The sequence below is a fragment of the Arachis hypogaea genome, chromosome 13 (assembly GCF_003086295.3).
Source record: "Arachis hypogaea cultivar Tifrunner chromosome 13, arahy.Tifrunner.gnm2.J5K5, whole genome shotgun sequence".
Lineage (NCBI taxonomy): Eukaryota > Viridiplantae > Streptophyta > Magnoliopsida > Fabales > Fabaceae > Arachis > Arachis hypogaea.
The window spans coordinates 9,512,587-9,530,781 of NC_092048.1; the positions used below are offsets into that span (position 1 = coordinate 9,512,587).

At 35.0% G+C, this 18,195-nt stretch overlaps 4 protein-coding genes across 11 annotated transcripts; 2 read left to right on the forward strand and 2 right to left on the reverse strand.

Annotated features, from left to right (window-relative positions):
- The first annotated feature begins 423 nt into the window (after positions 1 to 423).
- On the forward strand, positions 424 to 4,217 carry LOC112737059 (BTB/POZ domain-containing protein At1g50280). 2 transcript variants are annotated; one of them, XM_025786794.3, is made up of 3 exons: positions 424 to 603; positions 763 to 1,953; positions 3,509 to 4,217. In XM_025786794.3, exons 1-3 carry the CDS (start codon positions 541 to 543, stop codon positions 3,908 to 3,910), a joined length of 1,656 nt encoding a protein of 551 aa, XP_025642579.1. In that variant the 5' UTR covers positions 424 to 540; the 3' UTR covers positions 3,911 to 4,217. The 2 variants fall into 2 exon arrangements, with proteins under 2 accessions (XP_025642579.1, XP_025642580.1); XM_025786795.3 differs by having other exon boundaries at positions 439 to 603; positions 743 to 1,953.
- A 202-nt stretch (positions 4,218 to 4,419) lies between these two features.
- On the reverse strand, positions 4,420 to 7,945 carry LOC112737060 (DNA repair protein XRCC2 homolog). Of its 6 annotated transcripts, none has more exons than XR_003168868.3 (10): positions 7,535 to 7,907; positions 7,189 to 7,434; positions 6,772 to 6,839; positions 6,562 to 6,624; positions 6,144 to 6,287; positions 5,531 to 5,600; positions 5,355 to 5,438; positions 5,175 to 5,275; positions 5,027 to 5,079; positions 4,420 to 4,874 (listed from the first exon to the last, which is right to left on the reverse strand). XR_003168868.3 is itself a non-coding variant. In XM_025786797.3 (10 exons), the coding sequence occupies exons 1-9, from the start codon at positions 7,736 to 7,738 to the stop codon at positions 5,056 to 5,058; spliced, it is 957 nt and encodes a 318-aa protein (XP_025642582.1). In that variant the 5' UTR covers positions 7,739 to 7,907; the 3' UTR covers positions 4,420 to 4,874; positions 5,027 to 5,055. The 6 variants fall into 6 exon arrangements, 4 of the variants coding, with proteins under 4 accessions (XP_025642582.1, XP_029147263.1, XP_072067249.1 ...); XR_011869326.1 differs by having other exon boundaries at positions 7,059 to 7,434; positions 7,535 to 7,884; XM_025786797.3 differs by having other exon boundaries at positions 5,355 to 5,391.
- A 769-nt stretch (positions 7,946 to 8,714) lies between these two features.
- Positions 8,715 to 11,646, forward strand: LOC112737062 (uncharacterized). Of its 2 annotated transcripts, none has more exons than XM_025786802.3 (6): positions 8,715 to 8,965; positions 9,619 to 9,888; positions 10,298 to 10,432; positions 10,556 to 10,612; positions 11,076 to 11,210; positions 11,313 to 11,646. In XM_025786802.3, the coding sequence occupies exons 2-6, from the start codon at positions 9,631 to 9,633 to the stop codon at positions 11,376 to 11,378; spliced, it is 651 nt and encodes a 216-aa protein (XP_025642587.1). In that variant the 5' UTR covers positions 8,715 to 8,965; positions 9,619 to 9,630; the 3' UTR covers positions 11,379 to 11,646. The 2 variants fall into 2 exon arrangements, with proteins under 2 accessions (XP_025642587.1, XP_025642588.1); XM_025786803.3 differs by having other exon boundaries at positions 8,749 to 8,965; positions 9,332 to 9,888.
- Positions 11,647 to 11,744: 98 nt separating this feature from the next.
- Positions 11,745 to 18,072, reverse strand: LOC112737061 (uncharacterized). Its single transcript, XM_025786801.3, has 12 exons — positions 17,071 to 18,072; positions 16,454 to 16,570; positions 16,119 to 16,311; positions 15,737 to 15,903; positions 15,460 to 15,631; positions 15,126 to 15,187; positions 14,567 to 14,648; positions 13,697 to 13,754; positions 13,467 to 13,591; positions 12,853 to 12,936; positions 12,691 to 12,761; positions 11,745 to 12,285 (listed from the first exon to the last, which is right to left on the reverse strand). The coding sequence occupies exons 1-12, from the start codon at positions 17,661 to 17,663 to the stop codon at positions 12,156 to 12,158; spliced, it is 1,854 nt and encodes a 617-aa protein (XP_025642586.1). The 5' UTR covers positions 17,664 to 18,072; the 3' UTR covers positions 11,745 to 12,155.
- Between the last annotated feature and the right edge of the window lie 123 nt (positions 18,073 to 18,195).

An 18,195-nucleotide genomic window follows, 5' to 3' on the forward strand; every position in this document is an offset into this window, starting at 1 on the left:
TTAAAAAATATAATTTGTTTATTTAGCTACATTTTAAATAAAGTCAATATTTTCATAACATATCAAAATTTAATCTTATAATCTATCATTTAAGGGTAAAAAAATATATACTTTTATATAAAGACAATTATAAAATCTTTGTTGGAGTATCATCTAAAAATTAAACCTTTGAAGAGTAAGTGTTGTGATATCTCCTATTCTATGGAGTGTTCACTCTACAATTTAGTCAGACAAGTTGCGAATGACCAACCAACCCCCCCCCCCCCTCTTTCTTTTCTTTCCTTTTTCTCCCTTTTTTTCTTTTCACTCCCTCCTCATCTGCATATATTAAAACTAAAAAGTCACCAAAAAATAAATAAATAAATAAATAAAAAAGAAGGTACCCCACTTGGGGCTAAAAGATTAACATATATAACCTGGCCATAGTGTGATGATAATAGAAGATTAACATATTCAATCATTTTGTCCCCCTCTCAAAAGGACTCATCACATATACAAAATCAGAGTTTTATCTGTCTTTGTTCAGTGCATGAAGTAGCTATGCCGAAGCATTGTGACATGCAAATCAATATTGATGGTCAGCAGATATTCCTATTGAAAGAGGTACTCATTTAGTGTTATTTGATAATTATATTCAATATATACCATATATATGATGAGTTCATGATGTTTCAATCAAGAGAGGGGGGGGGGGGGAAGCCATACATAATCACCAGATTTTCAAGAGTGATGATTATTCTAGTTCACTTGTTTTTATTGCAGAAGGTTATGTCAAAATACTGTGGAAAGTTGAAGAGAATCTTGAATCATCAAAAGAGATGTAATGTTACGAAGTTGGGGATTAGAATCAATAACTTCCCTGGAGGCCCAGATGGGTTTGAACTTGTTTCAAGGTTCTGTTACAATAACGGCAACATTCCAATCACTGTGGCTAATGTTCCTCTCCTCTATTGCTGTGCCATTTATCTTGGAATGGCAGAAGGGGTTTTCAGCAACAATCTCTTGCAACAAACAGAAACATTTCTTGATAGAATCTCTCAGTGGAAATGGCATGATATAATTGAAAGTCTCATGAATTGTGAGCATGTGTATGCATATGCAGATTGCTATGGCCTCTTAGAAAGGATCATTGTTGGTGGAGTGTTACCAAAGATTAATCAAACTCCAAATTCTTCAGATGTAAGCTTCATCAATTCATGTTCTTCACCATCCTCATATTCTTCCCCAGAAAGCACTTCTGGTAATAAGAGATTCTCTTCCTCATCAAACAAACTGGCTAATACTCCAGAAAAAATCAGGTCAACTTTGCCAAGCAAAGCATGGTGGTTTGATGATTTGGCAACTTTACCCCCAAAGATCATTGAGAAACTCTTCCAATTTCTTGGTGCATACAAAACTGACAACAACAATTTAGTCCTCACAAGGTTTTTGTTGCATTATCTGAGAAAAGCAACTCAAAAAACCAGAGTTGTTGATTGCAAAAACAGCAGTGAGAGTGAGTATGCCGCTCTTGCAGAAACAGCAGCTTATGGTGTCATTTTTGTTGGAAAGGAAACATTTTCATGCAGAGGGCTATTTTGGGTAATAAGGATTGTATCCGGTTTTGGTTTGAGTAAAGGTTGCAGGACTGAACTTGAAAGATTAATTGGTGGTGTCCTTGAACAAGCTACTTTGGATGATCTTTTGGTATCTGGCCATGATATGGGAGTTTATTATGATGTTAATTTGGTCATAAGATTGGTTAAACTCTTTGTTGATATCAATGGTTCTGATGAAGGGGTTTCATTACAGAAACTGAAAAGGGTTGGTAGGTTGATTGACAAGTATTTGAAGGAGATATCACCTGATCAGAATCTCAAGATCTCTAAGTTTCTTGGAGTAGCAGAATGCTTGCCAGATATTGCAAGGGATAGCTTTGATGGGGTCTATAGAGCCATTGACATCTATCTTGAGGTGAATATCACATACCCTTCTTTTACTGTTCTTATCTGCAGCATCATCTTTTAGCACAAATAATATTGTTTTGGTTAATAAATTTTTCGTTCTTGTAAAATTGTCGATTGATGATTTTTATTACTGTGAAACTTTTTCTTGTGGTTTTGGTCTCCAAAAGGTTTCCAAATTGAAAGTGGTCCTTGTCATCATTCTACCTGCATATTACTTTACACCTATGGTTCAAAACATAAGGAACTGTCTTCGAATTGATTTGTATGAGAGATATGGTAGGGACCAATTTTACTTATTTTTTAAAATTGTTTTTACTAAAACCACAGAAATTTTTTTTCATAAAGTCCAAAATCATAAATCACTAATTTACAAGATAAAACTTAATTAACCCTGATAACATTCAGGTTTTCAAATCTACTTTGTTTTGTATGGGACCTCTTTTTAACTTAATCTGTGTAGTAAAGAAATTAAGATGAAAAACCTTAAAATTGTCACTTTTACTCACCTTTAGTTGTTTCGTTCAGCCTAATAATATATATTGCTCAATCTTTGTCATGTGGTTAGTATTATGTGTCAAGTGCAATAAATAAATAAATAAATAAGATGGAAACAGGAACTAAAACGGAAAGGGAAAGGAAGATGCATGTCCAGATTACATACAAAACTATATCCATAAAAAATTCCATGCATTATTAACTTTATGCTTGGATTTATGTATGTAAGAATATAATTTTTTGTTGACATATTCAACATCAAATATGACTTAAAACCCATATTGTATTTTTCTCGTCTTTCTCTAAGTGTATCTCTAGCATTGTCTATAGTGCTTCGGTAGTCAAAATACAAAATTAGATGTTTTATTGTCAGATTTTTCATATTAAGATTTTTTGTAATTTGTATTTTTGTTTTTTCTTTCACCCTTCTGTTATTGTGGTCTAGAAATCTCATCATCCTTCATGTGCTTCGTCATAGAGTAGAGTAATTTGGATGTATTATTAGATAACATGGGGAAAGGGAAACATATATAAATCCAAGGCATGTGCATACTGCATTGTGCCCCTTAGTCTAGGAATTCTCACACCTGCGTGTCTGATACTGCTGTAGAGTTCACATTCAAACAAGTGTTTTAGACTGAGGAAATGAAAACACTTGTCATTCATAGACACATGCTGTCATTGATCTTGATTCTTGAATATTTTCTGAGTAATGTGGACAAATAAAACACAGAGCTGGCCACCCTTAGTATTTGTTTCTATATGCAATTAACGTTACCTTTTTTACTTTTTTCTTTGACAGCACATATTATTACTTTAACCTAGCAGCAAAAGTTTGTTGTTCATTAGATTTGTTACTTATACTCACTTTTATCTCATACTTTATAACCTTTTGTAATTATTAAATTTTGTATTTTCCTAATTTACTCCCCACCTTGTTCAATTTTTTTCACAAATATTAACAACACTTAATATAATAAGCTCTCGTCATGCATGTATTTGACAACTAGTATATTACATTATTATTATATAAATTTTTCTAATTTTGGTAGCCAATGAAATTGCAGTCTCATCCTATGATCACATTCGAGGAAAGATCAAGATTGTGTAGATGTCTTAATTACATTAAACTCAGCTTTGAAGCTAGTAAGGATCTGGCCAAGAACCCCAGAATACCTCCAAGGATTGCAATGCAGGCTCTTATTTCTCAGCAATCAAAGATTGCAACACTGGACTATGATGAGACTGAGACTCCAAGAAAGAAGAATCCTTATCAATTAGTTTTGTACAAAGAAGGTAAGAGGAACAGCTTCTCCAAGGAGAAAAAAGACATGACACTAAACATGGATAAAATGCAATGGAAGGTAGTAGAATTGGAAGAATTATGCAAGGAAATGAACTCAAAGATGGTTAACCGGAATGCATTGTTTAATCATGCTCGTGCCAGATCCTCACCAAGATTATGCTGATCATCTTCAACTTGTGTTAGTACTTGAATTGTACAAAGCTTAAATTGTATTTTTATTTTGTATTGGGTAGAATCTCAAATTGATACAAGATATAAGAGATTCCTGCATTGTTGCGGGCTGCATTTATTCTCAACTGGTTTGGTTCGATTTTTGAACCTAAAAATCAGTATGTGGTTTGGTGTGGTTTTTCTAGTGAACCAAATCATGCCCAGTACTAATTGCAGCACTAGAACCTATTGAAATACATAAGTAATATTCGATAAGATTGTACAAAACTAGGACCATAATGGGTATAAAGTTTTTGCTACCTAGTCATTGCAAGTTTGAGGAGTTGCATTCTGCTTAAGACAATATACAGCTACGTGAATTTAATTGATAGTATTACATTATACATATTTTCCTTTTTATCCATTCACAAGTACAGGAAGTGATATGCTAGCAAACTTAATATGCATATTATGTTAGAAATAAGTAAGTAAAGAGGATATTGGAGAAAGAAAAGATAGCGGTTATTAGAAAGTTATACTTGTGTCATGAGGCAATACTCTCTTTATATTGCACTATGCACTTCTCAACAGTCAACACCTATATCTTGTTACTTATTTGAGTTAACTAACATTGTTTATCTTCAAATACACAAGTAAATGATTCTGTGCATTTCAACAATTGCAACCAGAAAATGACATGTAAGCACCAAATTTCATCTAAGTTGGCAATTAATTAAACTAGGGTGAGTAAAATTGTGATTGTGACCTCTTGGAGCTTTCCAAGTGCTTGATCCCGGAAGCTTTCCCAAATCAGGTTGCAATATGAGATCCTTCTTATAGCACGCAAGAATAACTTAAATTCTGATGCAATGGATCTTCAGAAAGACTTGGATCCTATTTGCTTCATGATGTTGTGACCAATGAAGACAGTTACATGCCCTTTTATAAAAGCATTGCTGAACCTATATTTACATCAGCTAGCAGCACAACGAACATAAACAAAATTAGAGGAAGAGAAAGGCGCCCGGGGGGGGGGGGGGTGGAGGGAGTAAGCAGACTGATAATAGTAAGTGATAATGATGAGCAATAACTATTTACAAACTTCAGAAGATATTAAAGAATCCCTCACCCACAATTGGCACCGTCCGCAACCATGGTTCATGAATCAACAAAAACACCATTCTACAAGTTCAGCAAAAAGTAAAAAATGAATCTAATAAAAGTCAAATTTGATTAACTTAAAAGTTAAAATCACAATCTACACATAATGTTCTTACATCCTTCACTATAATCTTGTCTGGAAGTCCAATTCTTGGTAATAACCATTCCAACACATACAATGAGGAGTTTTCAGAATTGTTTATAACAGGTTGATCATCTGAAAAGCAAGAATATGCTGAAGTCATGGCTGATGGATAAAAAAAATTAGTTATTAACAACGGGAATGGAGCCCAAACCTGAACGGCGTAGAAGTATTCTATGTGTAACAAAGGACTGCAAGAACGTAAGGGGCGCCATAAAATTAGAAATATTAATAGTGACTGTAAAAAAAAAAGGTACAAGACATAAGCAACATTAGGAGCCAACATCAACCACTTCATAATATACATGATGTACTAGTAACAACCTGTACCTGCCAGACTGAAGGCATGTACTCACGATACTGAATATGTTGTGGGCTTCTTGTTACATTTCTTGAACACCTTTTCAAGAAGTACAGTAATATTAAAATTAGAACAGAAACTACGGCTTCTCAGTAATGAATTTGCAAAGCAACACAGTAAAAACGTTTAATACAGAAATGGAGACCAATTGGGTATCATTTAATTGTCCTACCTTAAGAATGTGCTGAAAAACAAGAAAGAGATAAATAAGGACACAGAAATAAAAAGGCCTGAAGGTTGCATTGCACCATAGTTTCGACTTCATACATTTATTTATACTAGAAAAAAGTGTATATAATAGGGTGATTGTCGATCAATTTCTTCTTAGTCTACCCCTAATTAAATCCTCTTACTAATCACCATTGAAAAGGGTCAGTACTTCTTTAGCTCATGACTTTCATAAACAATTTAACACGATCGATTCTCTTGACATAGTGGAAGAATTTTTATTGAAAGCAACCGTTTTCAAAAATACTTTTCTCTCTAGACACAATTACATACAATATTTCCAATTAGTCCTATACGGATAATGAAAGAAACGTGCTTTAATTTCTCTAACCACCATGGATTGATGGAACTCACCCGTTGACCTCCTCTGAAGCCGTAGAGTATGTATTTCCAAAAATAACCGACTTTGTGGCTATAACTAACATAGGATGCACCTGAAGTAGTTTTTTAATATCTTGAACTACAGCTTCTGATACACTCTGTAAGAAAAGCTTTTTCCTGCATCACAAATAACATCTTCAAGTTAAACTTTGCATATACCTGAATCATGGATACTATTAAGAGAAACTCTTGCAATTATCAACTTTCCCTTGCTTTCTGTCTATGTTTTTACCCTTCATTCAAAAAATATATATAGAAAAAAGAAAACAAGCAAGCCACAGAATGATCATCTAAGAATTCTAAATATAAATTGAACTTCAGAGGATTCTAAAGCTTGGAAAAAAAAAAAAGCGGCATGCATCAAACAAGGGTGGTGATGGGTATTAGTTACCTATTATGTTCTTTTAGAGACAAGAACATTGATGCCCGATCTACCCAATGAAAAGCTCCAATGCTGTCAAATACAGTTTGGACACTCAAACTTTAGTTATCAAATCAAAATGTAGTTTCTGCATAATAATGAGTTAATGATGCCATTTCAAGTAACATTGATTAATTTGATAAATTTTGTTTTTTAAAGAAAAAGCAGCAAGAAACCAACCTGTCAATCAGTAGCAGTTGCACACTAACCCCATGATCTTTCTCCCTTTTTAAGCGATAATGTAAACTCTGTTGGTCAAGAGATGCATAAGCAGGTATTAAAAATAATAAACAATGTTACAAGGTAGTGTGCTCTCTCCCCCATAAATTTTTTTGTGCTGTTTGTGTATAGAAATTAATCTTATATCTTCATCACAATGACTTTAAGTATTTCACATGAATCCAATTAGGCTTTATAACTACTTGGACTAATATCAAACATTCTCTCATGCCAACAAAAGTAACTACCTTTCTCCCTCCGCTACTTGAATCATCATAAAACGGAATTGAACCTAAGTGGATCGTCACACCCTCAATGCATCAAGATTAAGCTAATTGAAGTAACTTTAGAGTAAGAGTGGGTATAGGATGAAGTGACCTTGAGAGTCTGAAGGAATTCGAAGCTGTTGGAACACCGGGCATACAAGAAGCGTTGCATGCACAAATCATACAGGGTCTTATCACAATCCCCAATCGCATTACCTTCCATAATCCGATGAGTGAGCATTTGCGAGAAGCGCGAGATATCGAAGCGACAATCGAGGTCAAGAAAGAGCACGGAATGGTCAAAACCACCGTAGCGAACCCCGTTCCATTCTTTCGGAAGTACACAATTTATAGCAACCTGAGATTTTTCAGTTATTGCAAATTAAATTTTGATGAAATAGAAAAGAAATTTTTGTGTGTGTTAGTGTTACGGTTGAAGAAGTTGTTCAAGTAGGTACTTGAATGAGAATTTGTGTTTTGGCGGAGGGTGAGGGACCGAAGATCTCGATGACGTTGCCGAGGCGGAGCGGAACCCTGTGCAGCGGCGGAACGAGGAGGGTGGATCGGAGGGCGGAGATCCTACGTAGCATATAGTGAGCGGTTTCATCGCCGTCGATCCAACCTTTAACTCCTCCTTTCTCATTCTCCTCCTTCTTGTTCATATGCTATCAATTAATCAATGTTATGAATTATGATTTTGGTTTTCAACCTCTTCTTTTTCTCTACTCTTCCAATTCAGTTCTGTTCTGATAAACGATAATCATATGAATTAAAATTAACCTCTCCTCAGCTGTCGACGGATTCTGCACCGGACTGCTTCCCGCGCAAACTAACCATTGGGCCTAAAGAGATACATGTTTATTGGGCTCGGCTCTTCTTTTTTGGTCAAGTTGGATTCATATAAGTGTGAAAGTAATAAATAATTTGATTAATCGAGTGGTTAATTCATTTATCTATTTAGATAAGTATATGGAGTTTGACAGATTAATTCTTGATCTGCGCAGCTTAAAAATACCGCCAAAAGAAAAGTATGAAAGGTATGTTTTTGGCAATTTATTTACTTTGTTCTTTGAATTTAAAATTTAGCTGAAGTCAAATCTTTATAAAGTATTATATGTGTAATATATGTAAATTTATAATGTTATAATATTTAAGATTGGAATAGATATAAAAGTTATATACTTATATTTTATGCAATATAAGAAATGTGATTAAGTGAGAGGGCTTTATTCTCCCTTCTTTATTTAAACGTGGCGGAATTTTTTTATTATTTTCATGTTAAAATAAAAATGGTTGATGATATAAATATTATAGTTAAAATTTTGATTTAACTCTTAACATTTTTTAATATTATAATTTTAAATAAATTTATTAATTTTATAAAATTTATACTAAATATAATAATTTTACTATTTAAATCTTATTATAATTATATATTTTACGTACTTAATGAACTTTTTTTTTTATTTTAGTTAAGATCTCGATTTTTTTTATCTTGATACAAACACACGACGCTAAAATGAATGTTTGACCGAGATGGTGTAGCAGAGTGGAATGCATACGCAGGCATGCGGTTTGCACATGGCAGTTTGTGGTTGGCGTTGCGTAGAAGAAAGACAACACGTGAGGCTCTTATTTGCCTTAAAATTCTCACTACGTAACAATTTCTATTGTCCACAATTAATTCATTTAATTAGTTACTTCCTTTCTCCCACCTCGTCTTAGTTGTTATCTTTCTCCACGCACCACCCTCTATTTCTTGATAATATTAGCAAATCAATAATAATTTTATAATAATATTACTCTACTAAAATTGCACCTTCAACCGTCATTAAGAGAAAACACAAGTTCCATAAACCATTTTTGTACCTGAATTTCATTTGTACCAGGTTTGCTGTCTTTGCTAATTGCTATAGTAAACCTTTAACATAGTTTCATGTCTTTAGATTCTGTGTTTTACTCTTTTGTCTCTTTTTGCCATAAGCATGTTTGCATGATGATTACTTGATGAGATTTTTAGCTCATCTTTTGGTTTTGATGATTAATTTTTACACAAAAACAGGGGGGGAAAATCTCATTCCACTGTTTTATATCTGTTATTTCTCTTGTTTCTTGTTTTGGTAAAGTAGAATCAGGTCAATTGTTCAAACCTTTGATATAGGAAGACCTTTTTGATATACTTACTTGATGCAAGTAGGATGGTTACTTAATTGTCTCTATATTATCTTATTCATGGTATTTTGTTCATACATTAGGTAATGATTTCAAGTAGTTTGATAACCAACTTAGGTTGGTCAAATGGTTAGCTAACTCGTCTGCTTAATCAAGTTCGGGTTTTAATCTCGCCTTGTGTATGCAAATCTGAGAAGTGCTCAAATCTGCGGCATACTAGTGTTAGGCCTGCCGAAGTAGGGTATAGTGGGAAACCAAAAATATGATGATTTCAAGTAGCTTTATAATTGTTTTCCTTAAAGAAGGTCCGGAGTTTGAGTCTTGTGAATGAGAAGATTAAATTCAGTGCTGAGATAGCTTTATTCTGCAGTGACGTGGCACGATGAACATTATGTCGACCAACCAGTGTGGTTGGCCTCTGAGAGTTCACCATGATCATCATACTGATAAAGGAGGTATTATTAAGGCTCCGTTTTTAGGATCCAGAGGATTGGACTTTGTTAATGCTGCTCATAAATGTCATCATCATGGTGCAAGGAAATGTAGGCCAATTTCTTGCAGTGCAGTGAGTGACAATGTGGATCCTTACGACTCAGATGACATTCAAAAGAACAAATCTCAGAAGGGTGAAACTGGAGGAGTATGTTCACTTCCCAATTTCCCTTATTTTCATGTAATTCATTGCATTGCAATTGAATCATTTGTTTTTATTGTTTTTGACCAACACTTTTATCCATTAGTCCAATTCCTTTAGTCTAACAATCTAACAATATACTTTTAGCTTACACTTCTAAACATTTATTTGCTAACTGTTGGCCAAAAACAATAAATTCTGCTGGCCCTCCAACATTTCTCGTAAGCTTATTAGGTGATATTATACGCGACACTCGTTTGTTTGTCATGCATATTTTTTTTAGTTTTCTTTAAAGGATTAATTTTATGTTTGCATTAATTCTTATTCATACTTTTAATGATTAATATGTTGATTATTAACTTTCGTTTGCTGTGCATATATCCGAATCTGATATGTTTTGTGAAATATGCTTCAGGTGAATAGTGAAATGCTTAGAGAGAGTCTTGAGAAAATAGTTGGTACTGATGATTCCACGTTTAGTGGATTTGACCTTGCTACACTCATTAGGAAAAAATATGGCAGGTCTTATGATGTTCAGCTAATAAAGAAGGTAAGCTTTTGACAAAGTGCAATTAAGTGCGAGATTAAAACTTGATATCGGTATGATGTTTATTTCTTTTGTTCTTTGGTTATATTTCCTTTCCTTATTTTGTTGTTACATGATTTGTAATAGGAATTCATGGGAAGAAATCTGCTTGCTTTGAATGTCATGTGGAAGTACATGGAACAGGTAATGTAAAAGCATTTCTGTGCTACATCTGATGGTTTCATACCCTAGGCTACATGATTGTACATTCTTTTTCCTTTTCCATTGAAATCTGCAATATATTATGAACAAAAAATGAATGGAAAGTACTGGACAAACAGCATTTGAATAAGTACTTTGAATTGCTAAGGCATTGTTTGTATACAAGGAGATTACACTTGAGAATAATGAGATTCTTATCCTTGTATGATAGCTCATCCTTACATGCTCTTTACTAAGTACTTTACACGCTCTCTGTTAATTAAACAAATCTTAGCTCTCCATTTATTATATTTTATATCAATGGTTCAGATTTATAATTTAGGATTTAAGATTTAAAGTTTAGGGTTTAAGGTTCAGAGTTAAAGGGACGTTGCACTCCTCATTTTCTCTGGAGTGCATTAATATTTGCCTATATGACTAACGACTCTTTTCATTTTTTCTATAGAGATCATTTCCATTGACCGAAGAAGAGTATATTTTGAGGCTTGATGATGTGGCAAACACATTGAAATGTTGGGGAGCTGTCTCACATATTCGGAACAGCCTACAAAATTCTAAAGAACGGCCTCGGATAGGGAAGGTAAAATTATGCTACTTCCATCCTATGTTACTAACTTACTATTAACTCAAATATAAGTTGAACTATTACAAGAATGAGTTTTCTTATTTTTATATACTGCAGGCCGTAAGCATTTTCATTGATATGGATGAGTCCGGTGCTCGTTCAAACGAGTGGATATACAAATAGATTGCATTGATGAATTGAAATTCATCTTAATTCAGTCACTGAATTCCATTCCATAACGTGACAAGGGAGGAACCCATACTCATTACTCAGCAGCATCACTTTTGTTGAACTTTATTGAATTCAGTGAATTGTCATCTTAACAAAATCTACAGCCTCTAAAGTTTCTGTTGGCACCAGGTCATGGCACCTATAATTTTTGTTCTTCCCTTAAGTTCACAATATTGATGTAAAATGTGTTAATATAAGGAAGCATCCAGGTTATAGTAAATTTCTCTCTTGTTTGGAAAAGATACCATGTACTTGCCCCCATACTAATTCCATGCAATTGCAAGCATTTATATAGTGATTAATCCAAGAAAACCTGAGTAGGATGAAACTTCCCTGTAGGGATGTAATAATTCATAATAATAACTTTGAAAGCAACAAACTCTAATCCATTTCAGTAATTGCCAACTACAATTTACATGCTATGTAATAATCCATCTTTGCCTGCGTTCTTTACAATAAATATGACATGACCTAGCATTACCATCTACACAAATAACCTCTCCTTGATACATTCAAAAGTTACACAAACCTCTATCACATACTCGCTGTAAGGAGCCGGTATTCTTTACAATCAAAGATCAAGACTGAAAAAAGTTAATTTCTTTTCTTTTATCTCTCTCCTGGGCAGAGAGAAAAGTTAATTCTTTACTATGAAGGGATAAAGATCCAGTAGTTGTTTCCATTTTTCTTTTAGTCAAAAATTGAAAGAAAACCCAGAATAGGTATATTCTAGGAGCTGCTATTTTGAATTGGCTGTGTAGGACACTGGTCCTCTAAAGCTGGTGAGTTTAAGAGCTTCCTAAGGGAACGGTACTGCAAGCGGACATTCTCTCCAGTTTCAATAATCTTGAGCAAATACCTGTACAAAAAGTATATTCAACTTCAAATTAGATTTTCATCAAATCTGATTCAACATACATAGTTGTATAAGAATGAATGTGCAACAAAAAGGATGGGAAATATTTTTACAAATTAAGCATGTAAAAGTTTGAAAGCATTAAAAAACAAGTATCAACTGGCAAACCCTACTCACCAAAAAAATAAAACTGGCAAACCCTACTACCAATAGTATCCTATCCGCTATTGTAAACAAAAGCACCCTAAATGTCTAACATTGACACACATTTTGTAAAATCACAGTGAAACCACCTAGTAATCGTCATCTAATAATACAGCTTTTACATTGAAGGTAAACTTATTCATAATTCACGATGCATCCATATATTAGCTACCATTCAATGCAAATTTAACAAATTTAACTCACCAGCCATTAAGACACTGAGACGTAATGACAGCTTCTTTCCCAACAAATTTTTCTGGTGTTCTCCTGTTACCCTGCATATAAATTGATTGACCAGGATTACCAGCCTGTACCATTTAATACACAAGTTCCAAGAATTAGAAACATAAAAACCAATTTTCTTACCTTAATAATAACCTTCTCATTTACTGAAAATGGATATTGTACTCCCCTTTGCAGTCCATCAGCAGCAGTAAAATCTCCATTTTCCTGCAAAATTAAGTGCTAGTACCCATGAATTTCACTCTTGGAAACAAAATACTTTACAGTGTTGAGCATTTTATTCAGTCAGAAATTTGTTAGTTATGGATGCCAGCTGCTAGGTCTCTTCAAAATACACACATCCACCATGAAGAGAGGTCACTTTTTTTAATGGTTTATATAAGGCAATTCATAATACAAAAATTTTGAGAAACCCAGCAAGCATTTCAGTGGCAATAACTTGTTTTTGACAACTTAAGGCTACCGCCAAGGTGTTTAACAAAGACGAAATTACAGTTCACCACACCTGTAAAGAAGACTCCGGAGATTTACAACAGAAAACCCCTATTCTATAATATCCCTTAATAATGATAAATTATGACACTGCCATGAAAAGGAAAAGAGAACTCCGTTGAGACAAAGAAATTAAAACAAGTTTTCTGGCAAGTGTTAAGTTAGTGATCATAGAAATTAGCTAAACTTATACTATGGCTATTCTATTAAAAAGCCAAGAATGACATGATACTTAAGTAATATACCCTATTCACTCTTCTGATTGGATCGATTTGGTCACCCATTTCTTTTCGCCGCTTTCGTAGAGCAGCATTGCGAAATAACCTTCGATCATCCTCATGCTTAACAGCAACAGCTGCAGCTCTAAGAGCTGGAAAAGAGACAAGTTTATGTCACATCGGACGAAATAAAAATAACAATCAAATGCCTGCAAAAATAGATGAAACAAGAAAGCTAGAGAGGAAATGGAATATACCAAGGTTAGGGATCAAAGAACTTGTCTCTACATCAGCATTGCAGACAGTACATCTCGACTGTGACGGAAACAATAACTGTAATTATGATTCTTGTCTCTCTCCATCTAAGAGTTATAATTCCATAATGAATGTGAAAGGTATCATAAATGAGACAACAATGTACAACCAGAATAACAATCCACCAAGAATGTAAAAAGTTAAATACACAGCAAACATAAATCATGGAATAATTTGATTCTCTAGTTGGACAATCAGGACATTAGCTATATTAAAGAAATTTATATTATTTTATAGAAATTTTAGCATTTAAGACGCCATCATAAGTTTTCACCTTTTAGCTATATCATTGGTAATCTCTATATTTACTGCATAGTATATAGACTAGAAGTATTATAAGGGATTCTACAATTCCATTGAGCTTCAGCTACACAAATTTTTAAATGTCAAATCCAAATATCTATTACTGAGCCTTCAATAATCAGTACATCAAATAGTGTTCACAGCATTGTACACAACCAGTCAAATGTAATATAAACCAACCTTTCCTTCCCCAAATCAAAGCATAATGTTATACAAAAAAATATAAATATAAATTAAAAAAAAAAATTCTATGTCTATGTATTTTTTACCCCTTAGTCTCCAAATAATCTAATCCCAACGGTAGGACATTTCATTTGCTGCAGCCACCAAACTTCCAGCAACCAGACAGCAAGTGAAGTTTAATATGTTAACTCAGTGTGAAATCTAGCAAGACAGACTATGTCCATCCACCTAACTGACATTTTAGTACCCTATGGACTATCATTTCTTATTGCAGACACATGATCAGCACATGCTTATAAAATGTATATAAGAAAAACCTTACTTACTGTTTCAATGACTCTCCTCAGCATGAGACCACCAAATGAGTGTCCACATGAGACAAGCATGGCATCTTCAAGGAATGCACCACTGAAAAATAGGTTAAAACAGAAAAGTGTAAGAGATATCAGAATAAAGTATAACCTTTGTTAATGATGAATTACACATCATCTTCCCCCCCCCCCCCCCCGGTGCCTTTTTTCTCTTTTTTTTGGCAAGTCCTACTGTTGATTTTTTCTTTATACAGTTTACAATATCATTAAGAACAGATCGCAATAAATCAGGAAAATGAACATTAAATAAAGGATTTCAGATTATCTAGATCATGGCATGCTCTAAGAGTCATTGTCAAGAATGTCTGTAATCACTATAAACACTTCAGGGTAAGGATTAGCAGAATGTTTTATAGATTTACCTAAGTGGATTAATAAATGAATTCTTATCTCAGCTTCAATTTCTTTTTTTTTTTTTTTCTTATGTCACCTCTTAATACAAATCACATAACACAAAAAAACATGCTCCTTTGATAAAAGGACAAATCAGTTGAATAGTCAAATTTAAACTTACGATAATGGATCTGATAGAACACTTCTTAATGAGGGATCCTTATTCACATTGTCTTGAGCAACCTGTTAGTAAAAATTGCATAAGCTTCCTCTCATACATAAAAGGAAAAATTCTTACTAGAAGGGAAATGGCAACAGAATATTTACAAGAGGAACCACGAAATTAAATACGATAGAGCTGTTAGAAATGTCAGGGAAACAAGGGAAATGCCTCCATGATCAACCAGATGTGACAACACCAACAAACTTATACAAAAATATTAAATCTGTAATTTTTCACCTATAGATTAGAGACACAGCAGCCATATGAGAGAACATTAGGAGAGATAACTTACATCATCATTATCGCTTCTGCTACCTATGAGTTCTTCAGTAGCCAGGTCATCCATAAACTGGCTAACAGATATTGGAACATAGCTTTGGGGTATAACATGGCCAGCTGCTGCAATTGGAGAACAATCTAATATTGCATTTCCCTGTGGCATGAGTCTATAAGCAAGAGAAGTCCTACAATCACAAAGCTCCAAAAGGCATCATAAGTAAGCTTGTTATAAAACACAAGTCATCACAAATACAAGATAAAGAAATATTTAAGTGTGTATATATATGTACCTTCCTCCACTATTAGAACCTAGAAAATAATCAGGAGAAGCTCTATATGATGCAGCAGGACGTAGGCCTGCAGTAGCATGGCTAAGTGCCTTGCCAGTTATCAATAAAAGATCCCCTGGCCCAGACCCACTGTCTGCCAGATACCAGCGGCCATTGGGGTCACATACCTAAAGAAGAAAACAGACTATTTAATATTAAACTGGCCGGGGTGATATAGAAATTCATCAAGCTAATAAGGAAAAATCCTCAATATACGATAAAATATACACGACTCAATCTTGATGAATAGGATGGGACCTGTTGCCACTTGTTTTTCCTTCAGCAAACCACCCCCTGGTTTTACAATATAAGTCAAATAAAAAATAAACAGAAACACACACACCTGAAGACCAGGAGTGTCTGTAGATATCAATGTCAACAATCCCTTCTCCACTTCTCCATTGACAGTAGGCTTGCCCCCTCCAATAGCCCCTTTTCCATTTTGCAAAGAAGAATGTGAGTGAGTGGCAACAAGAACTGATGAAGATACCTCATTAGCAGGCAAGGGAGCATCATCAAGCAAATGGTTAAAAACACTGCACAAAGTGACTCTTTTCTGTGAGCAAACCCAAAAGAACGGAAGAAAAAAAAAACAAAAAAAAAAAAGATCCAAGAATATACATATGAAGCAAGTAAACTAAAATCTAAGAAGGAAAGGTCCTTCACAGACATCCTTACTCGCTTCGGAGGCGCAGATGCCTGGCAATGGCACACAAAGCAGATCGAGACGCCTTTCCCATGCACCTAAAAATATCAGCCATACAAGGTGGAGATGAATCCCAATCCTCGAAAGCCCTGATACAAGTCACCCATGAACTATAATAAATAAACAAGAGTGATACCGTATAAAAATAAATAAATAAGAGTGGCAGCAAACGTGTTCAAATTTTTTTTTTTTTACAAAACAAAAAAACAATTGAACAACCACGATTTCACTTAAATATTTGTGGGGGGATTAATTCTTCTAAGAGCAATAACAGCAAGAAAGTTCCCTTGGTTAGGTTTGCTCGAGAAATCAGCATCCAGGTAGTAGTTAGTAAATGAAACCCGCTATCTAGCTCTCAAGTTAAGAATTTCTCTTGGTGTGAGTTAGAAGTCACCATTAAATGACAATTCATGGGAGATTTCATGATGCATATATCCTACTGGTTATCATTTCTCTATAAATAACAGTAGCATGAGGCCAAGGCAAACATATATCTACATACCAAATAAATAATTATCATACAAATATGCTCCAGACAGTAAGAAACTAACAATATAACAAGAGAATCATCACTGTGTTCAGTTCATACCTTCCTGCTCTGTACATGTAAACCCCACGGCTTCCCTTCCCATCACCCAATTGAGCCCTGCTCCTGAAGAACAATCTTGAACCTTCCAACCCGCACCGCATCAGAGCCGAATCCTCGCTCCCCAACTCGATCAAGGCCGCATTGTGCCTCATCAGCGACCCAGACAAAGCTTCCACAGCCCTAACATAGGGCCCCGCCGGTGCCCCGTCGTAAGGCGCAATGTCCGATAGCCGGACTCTCGCCAGTGGAGACGTCACTGACACCACCGGGGGGTCACCAGCACCAGACGGCAGAGCTGCGGCGATGGGAACCACCGCTCCAACAGCATGGTCAGGTGGCAGCGGCACTGAGGAGAGCAAGGGTTGCCGCTGCTGAATGGGAACGGGAGCAAGAGAGGAAGGCGAAGATAGCTGAGAGTGTCCAACGGCAGTGGCGGAGGAGGAGGGTGACCTAAGGGAGGTGACAGCTGTAGCGGCGGCGGAGGCGGAGGAAGCTGAAGACTGAGCGTTGTTGATGTGTTGCGGCGGCGGCGGCTGCGGCGGTGGAACCAGTGCAGAGGGGTTCTGCTGCTGTTGTTGCATGATCACCACCATGAATCATTCTGAAACCGGGGAAATTGAGAATTAGGGTTTGGTTTTGGAAACGTCGTCGTTTTAGGGTTTTGTTGAATGGTCGCAATTTCACTCAGTTAGTAGTAGTTTTGCGATGGATCGTGAAATGTGAAGGGTGATCCATCTTCATATGCTGACTACTCCGTGAAAGAGTGAGTGAGTGAGTGAGTGACTATGCACCAAGCTAGAGCTGTTAGTTTAGAATTTAGATTATAGAACTTGAAGAACTATAACTGCTTTTTTTATTATTATTATTTTCTTTTTTCCCCTGAGAAAGCAGCATCATAAACTACGCACTGTGCACAAGCAAGAAACAATTTTGTTCATGTTCAACGCTCTCTTTTTTATTTCATTATTTTCTTATCAGGAGAGAATGTTTGTCCTTATGCTCGAGTTCGAAACTATGGTTATAACCATAATTTTTAAGTTGCTATTTTCTATGTTTTAAAAATGATCATTTAGTTCTTAATAATTTATTTTAATATTTGGTTTAATATTTTTAATATAACAATAT

What these genes read in the sequence shown, in the direction of transcription:
- LOC112737059 (XM_025786794.3), top strand. Translation starts at nt 541, where the DNA reads ATGCCGAAGCATTGTGACATGCAAATCAATATTGATGGTCAGCAGATA. An exon ending in AGATATTCCTATTGAAAGAG is followed by an intron (nt 604 to 762) that starts GTACTCATTTAG and finishes TTTTTATTGCAG; the next exon opens with AAGGTTATGTCAAAATACTG. An exon ending in CCATTGACATCTATCTTGAG is followed by an intron (nt 1,954 to 3,508) that starts GTGAATATCACA and finishes ATGAAATTGCAG; the next exon opens with TCTCATCCTATGATCACATT.
- LOC112737060 (XM_025786797.3), bottom strand. Translation starts at nt 7,738, where the DNA reads ATGAACAAGAAGGAGGAGAATGAGAAAGGAGGAGTTAAAGGTTGGATC. An exon ending in AAACACAAATTCTCATTCAA is followed by an intron (nt 7,435 to 7,534) that starts GTACCTACTTGA and finishes GAAAAATCTCAG; the next exon opens with GTTGCTATAAATTGTGTACT. An exon ending in ACAAGATTATAGTGAAGGAT is followed by an intron (nt 5,080 to 5,174) that starts GTAAGAACATTA and finishes CTGAACTTGTAG; the next exon opens with AATGGTGTTTTTGTTGATTC.
- LOC112737062 (XM_025786802.3), top strand. Translation starts at nt 9,631, where the DNA reads ATGAACATTATGTCGACCAACCAGTGTGGTTGGCCTCTGAGAGTTCAC. An exon ending in AGAAGGGTGAAACTGGAGGA is followed by an intron (nt 9,889 to 10,297) that starts GTATGTTCACTT and finishes AATATGCTTCAG; the next exon opens with GTGAATAGTGAAATGCTTAG. An exon ending in ATGTTCAGCTAATAAAGAAG is followed by an intron (nt 10,433 to 10,555) that starts GTAAGCTTTTGA and finishes GATTTGTAATAG; the next exon opens with GAATTCATGGGAAGAAATCT.
- LOC112737061 (XM_025786801.3), bottom strand. Translation starts at nt 17,663, where the DNA reads ATGGTGGTGATCATGCAACAACAGCAGCAGAACCCCTCTGCACTGGTT. An exon ending in CATCTGCGCCTCCGAAGCGA is followed by an intron (nt 16,312 to 16,453) that starts GTAAGGATGTCT and finishes CACTTTGTGCAG; the next exon opens with TGTTTTTAACCATTTGCTTG. An exon ending in TGAGGAGAGTCATTGAAACA is followed by an intron (nt 13,755 to 14,566) that starts GTAAGTAAGGTT and finishes TTTCCGTCACAG; the next exon opens with TCGAGATGTACTGTCTGCAA.